Source organism: Puntigrus tetrazona, chromosome 21 (assembly GCF_018831695.1).
Source record: "Puntigrus tetrazona isolate hp1 chromosome 21, ASM1883169v1, whole genome shotgun sequence".
In the NCBI taxonomy this organism is placed as follows: domain Eukaryota; kingdom Metazoa; phylum Chordata; class Actinopteri; order Cypriniformes; family Cyprinidae; genus Puntigrus; species Puntigrus tetrazona.
Window position 1 is genome coordinate 5,702,542 of NC_056719.1, and position 16,346 is coordinate 5,718,887.

At 35.4% G+C, this 16,346-nt stretch overlaps 1 protein-coding gene and 1 pseudogene across 1 annotated transcript; both read left to right on the plus strand.

Annotated features, from left to right (window-relative positions):
• Nucleotides 1-973: 973 nt before the first annotated feature.
• Nucleotides 974-1,579, plus strand: LOC122326978 (annotated as a pseudogene).
• A 3,001-nt stretch (nt 1,580-4,580) lies between these two features.
• pold3 (polymerase (DNA-directed), delta 3, accessory subunit) lies at nt 4,581-10,303 on the plus strand. Its single transcript, XM_043220773.1, has 12 exons — nt 4,581-4,736; nt 5,209-5,264; nt 5,349-5,451; nt 5,537-5,576; nt 6,356-6,488; nt 6,578-6,827; nt 6,906-6,978; nt 7,074-7,251; nt 7,371-7,480; nt 7,785-7,870; nt 8,191-8,269; nt 9,554-10,303. The coding sequence occupies exons 1-12, from the start codon at nt 4,680-4,682 to the stop codon at nt 9,757-9,759; spliced, it is 1,371 nt and encodes a 456-aa protein (XP_043076708.1). The 5' UTR covers nt 4,581-4,679; the 3' UTR covers nt 9,760-10,303.
• Nucleotides 10,304-16,346: the final 6,043 nt, after the last annotated feature.

The window sequence follows — 16,346 nt, forward strand, 5'->3', positions numbered from 1 at the left end:
GTTACATGGTGTAATGGATGAAAGAAGTATACATATATTTATATAGCTGCTTGTGTCTTTTGAGACTGGATGTAGTTTGTGCTTTTAAAGCGGATGAAGCAGGCCTGTGTCACATTCATTAAAACAATGGTTCTTATAAACACACTGGATCTGTATAGGATGCTATGAACAAAGATGCTATGAAAAATATCACAGTAAGACTTTGGTGCCATCTTCTGTTTAAGAACCTATGCCTCCCAAGATTTTTGTCAAATTACTGGCAAGCCAAAATCCAATGGTCCGAATACCAGGCAATCTAAATGTGTTATTAGGGTTATGGCAACTAAAACAATACCAACTAAAAGTGTATATTTTATTGGTATTATGATAATACAACCAATTAAGTGAACTAAATTTATCAGATTCAAAACGTGGCATATCCAAAGTTTTAAATATTGTTTTCATTGGGCCATTGTTCCTATTTGGTAATGTCTCACTATCACTAAATCTAAAAAATGTTTCACTGCAGGAAGATATAAACATTATACCTCTCAATCTCACATACACTTAATACTTTACAATTTAATAATATCAATTTAGTAAAACAGAACTGTAAACATTTTCAAGAATAATGTAAGTATAGGTGGCTTCAGCACGCATTTCATTTATTTGATTTCTATATTAAAGTTCACAATAACCGATACAATGAAAAAAACAGTAAAGGATTTACTTGGAAATAATTTTAATTCAAAAATGGATACAACTGACAAATAATAAACCTGTATTTATAATACATTATAAGGGTATTGCTAACGCATTATAATGCATAATGCATTATAAATAACTTTATAATATGTTGTATCATCATGAATATACATAAGAACAGTATGTACTTACTTGTGGCTAAAGCTTTTAAGAGTATGATCATTTATGCTGTAATGTACTGTGCAGATTTTAAATAAACAATATCCAGATATGATATAGGCTATTATAAATTGTCATCATTGTTTATGGTGCTGGTGAATTCTCAAATTCTGGCTGTTGACAGGTACATAGCGATCTGTCGACCCTTACATTATTACAGTATTATGTCACCTTTCGCTGTGCGGAGCCTGGTGGCTTTTATTTGGATATATCTGTGTTTTACAAAAATAATTGTCATTTTCATGGCTAGGAAACAACCTATTTACAGACATGACATAGATCAACTTTTCTGTTTTAAACCTGTCCTTGGTCAATCTTGGTTGCAAAGAAAATATTTTGTTCTGAATTTTTCATGGGTGGATGTGTGCCTCGATAACTGCGTTTACTGGTTTCGTTCTGATTTCCTACTTTGAAGTTATTCTAGCTTGTATAAGATCTAAAGTTAACTTAAGAGACGTTCTTCAGCACATGTATACCACACTTGATTAGCTTTCTGAACTACATAGCCTGTTCTTTTTTATGATTTTTCCCAGACAGAATTAAGAACAAAAACCTTGTCTCGTAAGCTATATACCTTTTTGTCTGTTATACACCTGATTGATCCCCTGTTTTCAATCTTATAATATATGGTATTAAATTAAGACCAGTAAGGGCAAAAATGCAGTATATTTTATAAAGTTTATAAATAATATCTTGTATACATTTTTTTTTTTTATTTAGTTCTGACTGTTTTCACGATCCATCGCAAGTTTGGAGGATTAGTTTTATTGGTTTTATTTAAACAGGGTATTTTATTCTTTAAGCTGTACTACTAATGTTACATGATTGTAATATCTGAGAGAAGTGTATGGATATTTATGAGTGCTTGTTTCTTAGCATTTGACGCTGGATATATTTTGTTCTTTTAAAGCTGACAAAACAAGTTTGGGTCACATGCAATGGTTGTTATAAATATAGTAGTGGATCTGTATGGGATGCTATGAACAAAAGTATCCCTTTGGTGCCATCTTCTGGTTAAAAAACCTACATGCCACCCCAATTTCTGCAAGACTACTGATAGATCAAAGTCTAAAAGGTTGAATACTGATTAGTTTTTGTTATTTGCCTATAATTGATTAAACTGAATCTGAAAATATACTGCAAGATTATTAGATCTTAAATAACATTGTGTGGGCCGATCACATACAGTGCATGAAAGATATAACAACAAGTGTGTAAGGACAACTTAACTATATATGCATGCAACTGTGCCATTTCTTTTGTTTTGTTTTTTAATTTATTTCAAATTAAACATGCATTAACTACTGTATTGTATATATTTATTTATTTATTTATTTATTTGATACAGCAAAACAATTTTCCAAAGGGCCTTAACTATAAGGTTTTAAGTCAAAAGTCCAATTATACACATGTGTGTTATCATCTTGAAAACATTTAAGTATACTCAACTGTGCTATTTTGGGAACTAAAATGTGCTTTTATCACACTTTCTCTGTTTAAAAAAAAAAAAAAAAAGATTTCGTCGCCACTTGTAGTCCCTTAAACCAATCTTTCATACGCTGGGTACCATCTTTCATACTTCCAAGGGTACACAATTATCTTAAGAAGTACTAAATATTTTTTTATATATTAAGTACAAAATTATTGTGTGTAAATTGGTAACAGTAAGATCACTTTTGTGAATTGTATCTTCCAAACTAAAATTTCAGTGTCATGGTATTTTTTCCCCATTTCGCTACTTATTATCTACCCAGACAAGAGTCAATGGAGACCAGAATCTTAGCAATGCGAGGATCCTCAAGATTGTTAAGATACTTAAAAATTATAGCCGTAAGGACAAACGTGTTTCAGATCAGGTGATTTCTTTTATTTTTTTGTTCACGATGATAATTTGCTGCAGCCTCAAACATGTGATGGTACTCTTGTGCCTTAGCATTTTCTGATTACACCAAATAGGATTAAGAACAGTATGTCCATTCATCCTGTTACATAATTAAATTTTTAACTTAAAGTCTGATTGGAGTGGCATCAGTTGGGTCACTCCTCCTTCACATAAGAAATAAATCTGAGGCTGACCAGAGTACTGCGCAAACATCCCAGGAGTGCCATCATCCTCCGAAGACACCAACATGAAAGCTCAGAGTATACTCGTCTTGCTTGTCCTTGTCGTATTAGCATTGCACTGTAAGTTTCTTTAGTTTTTTTTTTGCTTGCATTTAGTGATAGAAGTAGATCTAGAAATGTAATAGATTCTAGAAAAAGAATAAAACTTAGTAGTAGTAGTAGTAGTAGTAGTAGAACATTTTATTTAAGGCTTCTGTAAACCTAAAACTGGGAAATGTTGAACAGCATGGCTCCAGATCGCTTTTGGTTTATTTTAATGGATCTTTCAGTGTGAAAGCATTTCATTTCTGTCTAAGGCAAAGAGAATGAGGCTGCATCATTTCCCTGGAGCTGTGCAAGTCTCAATGGAGTTTGCAGACAAGGAGTGTGTCTACCTTCTGAGCTTTACTTTGGACCCTTAGGCTGTGGAAAGGAATTCCTGTAAGTTCTGGTATATTGTTATGTCATATCAGTTATGAACTAATATTAAAATATACTTCTACTTTTCCTTCTTTTCAGGTGCTGTGTATCACATTTGTTTTGAGAACTGGAAATGATGTTCCTCGAATGTGAATCCAACTGAATTCTCTGCTTTAACTCATCACATGACTGCGTGTTCGATTGGGGATCGTGTTCATGGAGATGCGTTATGGATTCACATATTTTAAATGGTCTTGCATATAACACTGATTGTCATCTAATAGCATCCGATGATCAAGAATTTCAAACCGTCATCTTAAGGCTAACCATACAGTTTATTACATGTAATAGCTGCTTTTAAGTCTTCTGATGAACTGTTAATTTGTCTGAATATTTAATACAGCATTGATGTAGTAATAAAACTAACAGACTATCTCTCTGTGAGTTTGTGATTCTCAAGCTTTTAAAACCTGTTCTCGAAGTCAATGAGTTTGGAATATGACCCTAGGAGGAAAAAATTAAAAAAACATCTGTTCTGTGGTTGTCAACTATCAGCTTTCACTGAAACCAAACGTGCACAGTCCAGACATAAGTGACTTGCACAGCACAAACAGTATATTCATTTGATTAAACACACAAAAAAATAATACTTTATAACTTTGCCATTATAACCATATAGGGTTCTGCCAAATACCTATAGGCATAAATATAGATAAAATATATTACATTCTGACATAATAAATTAGTTTAATAAAGTTTAATGGAAAAAAAATATTGTTGCTATAATAAAAAAAGAAATGTGTGGCACAAGTGTAAAAAAATAATACAAAATAAAATTGCATTTTACAAAATAAAATAAAATAGGTACAAAATCTAAATCTTTGTTGCATTGTTTTGCTACAGCAGTAACAAAACTGTTAGTAAGTTAGAGATATTTCAATTTTATTTTGCAATTATGACAAGTACAATGCTTACCGTGCTTCTAAAGGGTTACAATAGCTCGTGAAATAACTACATTGCAACAAGAACCTGCAAGCAACTGAAATAGCTGCAAATCTACAACCAGCTTATGATCAAATACAGGCGGCATAAGCATGATAAAAAGCGAATAGACAAGCTGTGCAGTGAGTCTCCGCTATCCTACGCTCTAGCCCACGTGACCGGAAGTAAATACGGCTCGACAGCGGTTCCCGCGTTTGGCGACTCTTTCAATCACAAGCGTAAACTTGGAGTAGAAGCCAGGCTTTCCGGAAATGGATGACCTTTATTTAGACAATATCGACGAATTTGTGAATGATCAAAATAAGATCGTAAGTTGTTTTTTTTACAATGATATCGTTCTTGCCAGCGTGCGTGTGAAAGTCGGTTGATATACTGTATCAGAATGCTTACATGTGGCTGCATGCTTGTTTACTTGACAAAACGTACCACGAAAAATACCAGTACCGAATGATTTTATGTGCTGTGCCTTTCTGACTGAATGCTATTTCTTAACATTCAGTCTGTTTACAGAATGACTCCTATTTTTAGTGAAGCAAACATCTTAACTCAATCAAATCCGACTCTAAGCTAACTTAAAAATTGTAACATTACTAATGTATATTTAATGCCAGTAAGGTATGTGTTTATTTACTGACTGTTAACGTGCAGTTAAATATACAAATGATGAAACCTATAGTTATCAAATGGCAATCATTCCGTTTACATACTAAGTATGGGAATAGATATTAGCTGCATTATCAGCTAACGTTATTTATTCTGCATTTTTTTTTATTTTTGCAGGTCACCTACAAATGGCTCAGTTTAACTCTTGGAGTCCACGTCAACAGAGCAAAACAGTTAGCAGTTAACACCAATTTTTGTATTCACGCATTTGATAATCTGTTTGAATCACTTATGTTGATGTAACTTTTCTTTTGCAGAATGTTGTATCATTACCTGCAGCAGAAACGCAATGAAAGTTCAGGGACTCCACTTCATGCCACTTACCTTGTGTCTGGGAAGTGTGTTGAGAATGGTAGTACGGTAAGGGTTGAGATCTGATCACTGCTTAACCTTCGTGAAAGTAATGATTCCTGAATCTGCAGTTGAATGTTTTCTATTGTTTTAGTGCCATAAAGTGTCAGTAGTACGTGAGGACAAGCTTGATGGTAAGACTGTTATATTACATATTTATATCTGTAAACATCAAAAACCATTAATAATAGGCAAAAATCCTGGGCTAAAAAAATGTTAAGCTCTCTATCTCTCTCCATCTACCTCTCTCTCTCTACCTATCTCTCATATATATATATATATATATATATATATATATATATATATATATATATATATATATATATATATATATATATATATATTTCTGTGTAATATAGGCATTGTATTGTATTGTAATTATTTTTATTTTTTTGAATGTGTGCATGTGTATGTAATATAAATAATACAAATTGTATTTAAATATTCAAATATTGGCAAATTAATTGCAAAAAGTGTTTGTTTACATAATATGTGTGTGTATACTACTGTATATTTATGTATACACTCCTGAACAAAATCTTAAGTCATGGGGAAACATAACAATTATATTTTATGCGGTGGATCGTAACCAGGTTCTAAGTACTGCTTCAAATTGCCAAAAGAAGAAACATGACCAATAGACAAAGATAGAAAACATTTAAAATTTAAACTCCAAATAGGCTGTTCATCAGCTGATAAAAGTTTAAGACCTTAAAAGTTAAAATCTATTTTTTATTAAATTTATATTTATATCATATATATATATATATATATATATATATGTGTGTGTGTATATAAAACTATATACTTTTTTTTTCTTTATTATTATATAAAAGGGGGGAAATAGACAATGTATTCTGTGTTGTTGTTATTATTAAAGGTTTTTTTTTGTTTTTTGTTTGTTTTTTTACAGCTGTTAAAGCAAAGATGGCCGTGACTATCAGCGTGCATGTATACAGTGTGCAAAGAGCTGAGCTGAAGGATAGTTCACCACTTTACAATACAGATTATGATGCTGTTAAGGAGAACCTTAAAAACTGCAACAAGTAAGTGATACTCATGTAACCTGTAATATCACATGTATGCATCGTATGCTAAAGTTGTGCCACATCCAATATTTCTGGTGTTTCGTCAGGTACAGTGCGATACATTGTGCTGCGGCGGTCCCAGTATCATCTGCGGAGCTGCGGAGAGCTCAAGAGATGGTCCCTTCAGTAGAGAAGGAAATCAGTAAACCTGGCTTGAATGAAAACACTTCAGCTATCTCCAAACCTAGTGCTAAGCAGCCAGCAGGCATCATGGGAATGTTTGCAAGCAAAAATGCTTCTAAGAGCCAAGAATCCAGCAAGGAAGTAAAAACAGAGCAGAAAGACGATTCTTCTCTGGTAAGGGTGTAACTCTATAGTTTGATGCTGATGAAATACAAGACTGTGTAGAATTTATAATGGTTTCATATGTTGTAGGTTGAGACATCAAAAAGCAAAACAGCCTCCAAAGCAAACCCGATGAGTAACTTCTTTGGGAAGTCTTCCCAAAGTAAGTGTTTATTTTCCTGTCTGCCAAAAAAAAAAAAAAAAAGAGACAGAGAGTATTAAAGTAAACTAAACTGAATGTTTTCATGTGAAATTTAGAAAAGGCTGATGAAAAACCTGACAAGAACATTAAAGAAGAGATGGACGGCAGCTCAACAACATCAGCTACTGCAAGTGTGAAACAGTCACGGATGTCTCCCAAAACTGAGATCGACATTAAAGAGGAACAATCCAAAGTGTCCAATGCACTGAAGGTTGAATCACAAGACACTCGGAAGTAAGGGTCATTTTATTTTTTTCCCCCTTTTGAAGTACATTTTTAATTATACTCTCAAAATATTCTCATCTCATATATAAATGTAAATGTGTAATAAAGCTACATATGCTTTCTCCAAGTAAAACAAAGCGTCCTGAAGTTTTGGACAGTGACGATGAGAAAATGGAGAGCCAGCAGAAGAAGAGACGGCGGATAAAGAAGCCCCAGCCAGACAGCAGTGATGATGAGGGTAGGAAAGAGATGGGAGGAAAAAAGCCTCACGTCATGCTTGGCAGATTTGAATTAGTCCAGATGAGGCGCTCTGTGACCCAAAATGAAGAAAAACAAAGAAATAGGTTCCCCCTCTGGGCAGAGTGCTGAATAAAATATCAAAATTGCTCCCTGACAAACAAAAGCTAATTGATAACATTCATTGTTTCTTTCCTTATTTTCTCTCTGTTTCTCTGTCTTCTATCAGTGTGTGTGTGTGTGTGTGTGTGTATGCACACACATAGACTTTTAATTCTTGACATGTCTCTTTTTCCTTCTTTCAGTGGTCCCAGATTCTCCGCCTGTGCCCAGCGTACACACTCCCAGCCCTAAAAAACAAGTGAAGAGAGAGCCTGTTTTACACCAAGAAGTAAGCATTACCATCACCAATAATTACTACCCGTTTCAGAAACAATTTCCAAACAAGTCCCACCTCAAAGTTGCCAAAATTGCAGGCTGCTCAAACCAGCGGGGTCAAGGTTAACATGAGATACTGCTGATAGGTGGCGTAAGGGAACTCAATTCAAAAGTAGTCATCATTTGTACTAAATGCTTTTTTTTTTTCACAAAGGTAAACACTGCTATTCTCTTGTGACTGACAGATATTGATATACAAGTCATTAATTTACACACGTATTCGTATTTTCTATGCAGTGAAATTGTCATTGATTATGTTCTTGACTTGTTCAGGAGAGCTCAGAGGTGAAGAGGAGGAAAAGGAGGCGCGTGTTGAAGTCTCGCACATTTGTTGATGAAGACGGCGCCTTTGGTAAGTATTATATCAGTTGGCATTTTTTCAAGTTTTGGATGGCTTATACCAATATCTTAAGAGAGCAGGATGGCTGCTTATATATGGTACTTTACTAACAATTAACAATTGATGACATTAACGATGCCTTATTTAGTTAACTTTTTTTTTAATGAAAATAAAAAGAAACGACATAAACAGGCATTCTTAGCTATTTGAAAATTAAAGTGTAATTAGTGTCGAACATAACATTTTGGCAGGTGCTAGAAAAATGGCAAAATATAATTAATATTGTTCTGCTCCATGTACACGAACCATCAAATGCATTAAACCTTTAATATAAAGAATAATGTTTTTTTAAAATTCATTGTTTAACGATTAAATTTAGTCCAAATATTGTTTTATTGACACATTTTGTGGCATTCATGTCAGTTACCACATACAATTGTTTCTGCTCATCCACATTGTTATTCTGTAGGTACAATAAAAGATTTATAGTAGAAGTACACAGGGCCAGGAGATAAATATGGCAGTGCAGAGTGTTTTAAAAGTTTATGTTCAGTGGTAATTCACATTATGTGTTCTCCTTGCTTCCTGTTAAACCTGAAAGGTTTCTTTAAACGGGGTGTATAACACTGACAGATCTCTCCTTAAGTTTACAAGCACATCATTTATAAGCAGAAACAGAAACACTTAAACCACTGAGTGAATTATATTATGCCAGAAATACAGATGACTAGCAAACTATTTTTGCTGAAACCATTCTTTTTTCTTTTTTTTTTTTACTTTATGACTTGATGTGTTAATGTTTGAAGACCAAAAGCACAAATGTGTGTTTGATTCCATTATTTTTGTTCTTAGCACAGTGTCTAATATTACACATTCCTTAATGTCAGTTGTCTGTTGAGCACAAAAACTCATATGAAGCGTTTTTTTGTTTTTTTTCATTTTTTTCGTATAACCAAATTCATATGTTAGGTTTTTTTCTTGATTCGTTAGTTGTTATACATGATTGACCAGACCAAGATTTATAGTATAGCCAGGAATGTGTATTGTTCTAAAATCTAGTGTATTGTCTACAGAGGCAGTAATTCAATACATAATAATAAGCACAATGTGAAGGTTGTTAATATTAAATACGCTGCCTAAGGAACTTTTTTTTTTTTTTTTTTTTTTTTTTGGCTAAAAAGAATGGTACTTTGCAAAATCACTGTGACAGAGTAAATCCGTGTGTGTGTGTGTGATCAGACACTTATATTCACCACATGTCTTGACAATGAATAACCAATGTTTGTGTTTTCCCAGTGACCGAGAAGGGCTATGTGAGCGAGTCTTACTCTGAGAGTGAAGAGGAGCCTCAACCCAACAGTCAAGCCAAAGACACAAGATCACTCAAGCAGTCATTTGGAAAAAAAGAAGAAGAGAAAAAAGAAAAGAGCCAGAAGAAGACCTCTACCACTAACAAACCTACAAAACAGCCATCCATCATGGGATTTTTTCAGAAGAAATAACTTTTTTGATTCGTTCGTGGACTTTGAAAGGAATAGTTCACCTGGAAATGCAAACTGCCATTAATCTCTTCCATCCTCATGTTGTTCTGTAGCATAGGTCTTTTTCTCTTCTTGAAGTGTCTATTAAAGAGGGGGAAAATCCACAGAAAGAAAAACGTAAAGATGAAGAAATAACACCTTCCTTTATTTTTGAGGTTGAATATTCCTTTAAGCACTTAATTTTCAGCAGTGACATTCTCCATGAACCACATTCCCATAAGTCTCCATTGCTACGTCGCTCTTCAGAGACATAAAAACAGGATATTTCTGCTTCTATACGAACAACACTGTGCAGACTGTCCTTTCAACTTCACATGCTGGATTTCAGTTCTGGGCCAGTTATGATGTCTGTTGTAGTAAGTGTATGATCCTGCTGATCGAGCCGATTTCTTTACTATAAGCTAAAGTGCATATGGCCGACCACAAATAATTCCCATACTGTAAAGTTTGTGAAGTCTTGTCTATTTTAGTATGTTTCTGGTTAATAAATCAAAAGATAAACTGCGTTTTCTTTTTGTTTGCATTAAAATTCACGTAATAGAAATATCAATTGGTTTAGACAAAAATTTCTCCGACATTCGTTAGCGAAGTCCATTAAAAATCTGCTCGGTTGTTAAGAAAATGTTTTTCTTATGCCGTCTTGTTTGGATCCTGTGATTCAAGTTGCTTTCTCCTCCCGAGCTTCATATTTCCGTATGACATCGGTTTCTGGCTTCATGGTTGTGTTGATCTTGGACATTTCCATTTATCAAAACTAAACTTACTGTGTGGAAAGGCATGCCTCTGGAAATGCACATCAAAATCAGTCCAAGCTCTTCTGATCCAGTGCCACAGACGTAAAATTGAGCGTTTTGTGCCAAGGCATCATTCCCCATAAACTCACTTCTTTCCCCCTGAGGAAAGGTTCCTAAACTTAGGCCGGAGTTAGTATGTGCGATTGCGTTCAAGAACAGAGTGTTCTTTATATCGTTGTAAAACATTTGTAATTGTGTTTTCAAACCTGGGGTCCAGCGAAGTGAGAATTTCTGATCGTTTTGTATATTAAATAATATTTTTTTCCCTCTGGTTAAAAAAAAAAAACTAAAAACTTCTGACACCAATTACCTTATCCAGCTGCATTCTGTGAAGGAAAACAATTTGGTTTTGTTTGTTTTGTGCAGTTAGGTGTTTGCTCGTTCCTTTAGCTCACCCTTGCAGGCCTCTCGCTGGGCAGTCAGATGTAGACTGGGGTGAGGCGTCTGTGCTGGATACCTTATCAAACAGCCGTTTAAAATTTTAGGTGCCTCTTTGTCTGAGAATATCCTTTGCTCGATTGCATAGCTGTCTTTGGAAAATGCGGCTACGGTTTTGATTCGCTGTTGCTTCGGGAGCGTGCGGTTAACTGTTTCCAGGTTTACCTTCGGTCTTCAAAGGTGCACTTGTTCAGCTACCTGTTTGGATCCTCTTGCTTTCCATATAAAACAGTAATACAACAATCATGAAACATTGAAAAAGCAACTATTAAATTGCTAGTGAGAATACTGGCTGTATGGGGAAGGAGGGCATTTGATGTAGAAATACGTTTCAATCAGAAGTTATATCTACATTAATGTGATTTTTTTTTTTGTAAAACTAACTCCGTTTTTGGCTCTTCGATGCATATCAGTGGGGTCCAAAACAACACTAAATCCCACTGACAATATTTAATTTGTAATTTGTAAGTTATGCTCCACAGAAGAAAGACACACAGGTTTGGAAGTCCATGAGGGTAAGTGATGACACATGTTTTGGTGACCTGTCCTCTTGAGAGCGCCATCGTCTGGTGAGGTAAAACATTACACATGCTATTATAACATTATGTGAAGGGGAGAAAAAAACGTATGGAAGCCCATATTAAAACTGGGACTCTATAATTCTATCTCAGAATTGTGAGATAAATTCAAAATGGCAAGACATAAACTATTCTAAGTATCTCACAGTTCTCCTTTTTCTTGTTGCTATTCTGTGTTTACCTCGCAATTCTGAGAAACAAAATCCAAATTGTGAGATTTTTTAATCCACAGATTATTCAAGCCTCTATAACAAGGTTTATTTTCCATGAGAAAAAATGTTGTACAATTATTTACCACATTCACGTTCTGTCTATCCATGCGATTTGACACTTTTGGTCACCGTACCATTTCAATAGATTTCTCTTGCATAGCCACTCAGAACTGGAATGCATTTTTCAGCCCAGGTGGAATAAATCAATAGGCATTTTCAAAATATATCAAGTGAACCCACATTATTAAATTCAAACTGGCCTCAGGCACTCTGCAAAGCCATTAAATACTGTTTGAGCGCTTCATATTTTGCTCCGCTGTATTTTCCGCTCATGTAAAAATACGTATTTGACAAAATCTGAAAGTATTTTCTATCCTGTCGTTCCTAATTCCCACATGTAGCAAATATCAACTCATTACGACTATTCACGTTTTAATTAGTTACATATTTACCCGTGTGACTCCTCCCGCTTCCCTTTTGCACATCGACCCCGTTTGTGGTTGAAATAACCCATTAAGCAAGTACTTGAACTCTTGATTTTTTTTTAAGTTCCTTTTGAAATTTTTACAGACCCTCATAAAAGTTCATTAAGTGTAAAACAATTAATACAGAGAATCTGCATCTCCGAGGAAGCCTTTCATGTCCGGGCAGAGCTCGCAGGCATGAGAGAGTCTCGCTTTGTAGATCAACGCCAACAAAATACATCAAACAGCAATAACTCAAACTTTGAGCAGTGATTTATTTTTCTAATCCCCCTCACAGTTCTCATGCAGAGCTCTTAAAGAATAAATCATTGTGTATTAATTGAAAGCAGATTTTTACACACGCTCGTCTGACAGGATGATATAACTGCATTTGGCTGAAGGACCGCTGTTCTTTGTCAAAACAGGAAAATATGCAGAACATGATTGGAAAGGGCAGAGCATGCATCACCTTTCTGGGATTTGATGTCTTTGGGGTTATTTTTAGGGTGTGGGGTGCCTCACATCTGGATTTGGCTTGTTGAAATCAAGCAAAAATTTGTATTTTTCTGATTCTGATTACCAAATAGAGCCTTACAAATGTCACTTAATGCACTGAAACAACGCACATGTGCGAAACCTGGCATGAATACATGCCCTGATTATCTCTAAAACACTTCATATCATCATTCATCATTCTGTCATATTAGTTAACTGGCCATATGACACACATCCATCATGGGTTGATGTGGCTTAATTACTGTTTTCCGTGGCAAAGGCCACGTAGTCTGTTCCCAATTAAATTAGTATTGTTTGGAAATGCATTTCTGTTATATTCATAATACTTTAATTTTGGCAGAACTTTTAGCAGCATTTATTATTATCCTGAGTAAAGGGATAATCACCAGGGAATAGTTCATCTAAAAAAATTCAATTCTGTCATCATGCACTCTTTCGTGTTTTTTGAAACCCATACGACTCCCTTACTTGGGTCAAACGCAAATGCAGTTATTTATAACAGGATCCAAGCTGCTCTTTTCCATACAATGAAAGTGAATGGTGACCACGAACAGAGAACGGCTCCTCACAAAATTAGCATATATTTAACGCATTTTTAGGTTAATTTAAAGGTAAGTTTTTCGTTTAGAGCTTGACGGTTCCTAGTCCCCGAAGAATTTCATTGTACGTAACAGAGAAGCACGGACATTCTTCAAAAGATTTCCTTTCGCATTCTACGAAAGAAAGAAAAACATACTACGTTTGGAAAGACACGAGGGCGATTAAATGATTATGATGACAGTCATTAATAAATGGTTTCCTTACCATTTCCAGATCAGGAAAGGCAAATTCTTGATCGGATTGTTCATGACAGGCTGTTCAGTGCTCGCTTAGCATGATTCAAATCATTGGCTGAAAAACGATCAAGGACAACTCAATTAAGCAGAGAGAGAAGTGAGGTACCAAAAAAAAACTTCCTGAAGTATTTGGATGGCACATTAATTCACAGGTTCACATGAACACCTTAATCGGCTGCAAAAGCTAACCAATCCATCAGAGTTCATTAGCTTAACCCAGTTTAGCTCCCTTTGAATCTTGTTTCAGTTGCTTAGAGACTGTGAATCTGCAGGCGCCGTGCAGAGCAGCAGTTCAGAGGCAGAAACATTACACAGTCGTGGACAGCTTTTACATCTGTGCAATTTGTAAGGTTCTGAGTTTTTTTTTCTTCAACACATTTGATAAAAAACATATAACAGTGGAAATCACCGCACTCTCTAAAACAAAACAGAATTGTATAGTTCAGGAACAAACTGATTCTTCTCAGTTAACCTGTTGAATCATTGCAAATAGCACCGAACAATTCATTAAGACAGATCTGAAGTACCAGTTAACAACTCTTAAGGTTTCATACTCCAGTCAGAGCGAGTCTCCAGTAACAAATCACTTGATCATGACTGACTGGAAGTGTGCAAGCACAGGTAAAAGCTAATGCAAATTACTGCTCACGCATCTGTCAACTAATATAGTTTGTTTACGTAGTAGGTGTTGAATTTCGGAAGTCCACTCAACAAGTTGAGTCGAGTTGAGTTTTGGTTAAAAACACATTTTGTTGTGACTTCCAGTTTTGTAAATACATTATTTGTCGCCATACACTTACATGCATTTTTTCCTTCATTTAAATACCGGGTTTTCAATTATCAGTATGTTTCAATGGATAGTTTACCAAAAAAAATCCTGTCATGTTTCAAATCCATAAGACATTTATTGTCTTACGTACAATATTTCCATCCAGTGGATGTTCTCTAAAATGACGCTTCATAAAATACAGATTGAAGCAATAATAGCAGATGGACTATTCTGATGCTGTCTTTCATACTGGACCATGACAGTGTTCATTACTTGGCAGTCAATGGGACAGTCACAAGCCTCCTGATTTTCATCCAAAATATCTTAAATTGTGTTACATTTTTGTGTGACACTATCCCTTTAAGTAATAATTTCCTGGGTGATATTTTACACTTCATCCACTATTGCATATTTCTCTGACTTTACGACCTGCCTTCATATAGGATGTTCTACGACAAGTGTAATAAATTGAAGCACGTTCAAGTAGAATATCACAGTGGTATAAAATGTAAGTCCATTTACACTTTTACATGCAACAATGGGGAAAAAAAAAAGTTGAGCAGGAAAACTCACACAGAGAACTGACCCATTCACCTGATTTATACCCAGTGACTGCCCCCAGCTGTTCAGATTGCCAGAGCCAAGACTAAGCATGCATAGCTGAAAGCTATTTATTGGGAACTTAAAACCTTTAGCCAAAAGCGAAGGTGCCAATAGAGCTATGTTTAAAATCAAATTCGCAAGCATCGAACCCCACCGAGCTGAAACCGTTTCAGACTCCATCAAATCAACACGGACATAACAAATCGAAAGGTTCTCAACGTTACAAAGGGCTCTTTTTGTGAAACGGCGGCCTGCGTACGGATCAAACGGGATGTCCGACCATCCCCTTAAACTAACATACACAAAGAGAGAAAATGAAATAGGAGCACACAGTAAAATCCCCTTTGTCTCCCTCCAAAGCCGTTCAAAGAGAACAAATTGCCAGAAACTGTTAGATCCAACAGCCAGCGGAAATAATTCACAGCTTCATTGTGTGACTATTAAGGTCTGCAACTGAGGGGCTTCTGTTTCAAAATATTTTGTCAGGCCTTCAGTGAGAGATGAACAGCACCGTCTGGCACTTTGTGTGCGGCCAGCACAATGACTCATTGTGATAGAAGAGGAAAGTGGGCTTTTGGGATCTGGAGAGAGGGGATATTAGTCACAACTCCCTGAACTGCCCCAATCTGGGTTCGGCGGCCCGTCTCGGTTCATTGTGATTAACACGATGGAAGAACAAACCATGTCAGAAGCCCGTCATGATGACGGGCCGCAACAGGTTCCAGCTCAAAGTAAACATCCCATCATGTCTGCTTCTCATTTACAGCATTATGAAAGTTTCTCATCCGTATCAATGATCGTGTGAACTAATGACACTGATGTCTGATGCCTAAAAAAACCTACAAATACGCAGCATTATGTACATTTATGTCAAAAATATTTTTTTCCTATTATAATTATTGCATGAGGCCACAATATGGAAGCCCATTTCTGACCCAGAGTAACAATTATTACTGACTTCGTATTTCACAATTCAGAACTATGATAAAATTATTTTATTTTATTGATTTTTTTTCTGTGGTGGACATTAAAACCTGAATCGCAAGAAAAAAGCTTGTTTGCAATCAGGTGATTCTGATGACACACAAAATCCAGATGGAGGCCAGCAAGTGAAAAGCAGGAAAAAAGGATGAGATGGAAGAATAGTTTAGATAATAGTTTAGATAATAGTTTAGACATTCTTACAAGAGAAAGGTATTAACAGGAAATCACAACACATACAAATATGCTGTACTGGATCCTTATGTTATGTTTTTATGTTTGTCTGCCATTGAGGCGGTGGATATAGCAACTAACCCTGATTGCAAACAAGCTGTTTCAAAAGTGATGCATGAATTA

Excerpts from the sequence above, each read along its gene's own strand:
- pold3 (XM_043220773.1), top strand. The coding sequence starts at position 4,680 with ATGGATGACCTTTATTTAGACAATATCGACGAATTTGTGAATGATCAA. Across the intron at positions 6,828-6,905 it reads AGAAAGACGATTCTTCTCTG|GTTGAGACATCAAAAAGCAA; the intron begins GTAAGGGTGTAA and ends CATATGTTGTAG. Across the intron at positions 7,252-7,370 it reads GAATCACAAGACACTCGGAA|TAAAACAAAGCGTCCTGAAG; the intron begins GTAAGGGTCATT and ends GCTTTCTCCAAG.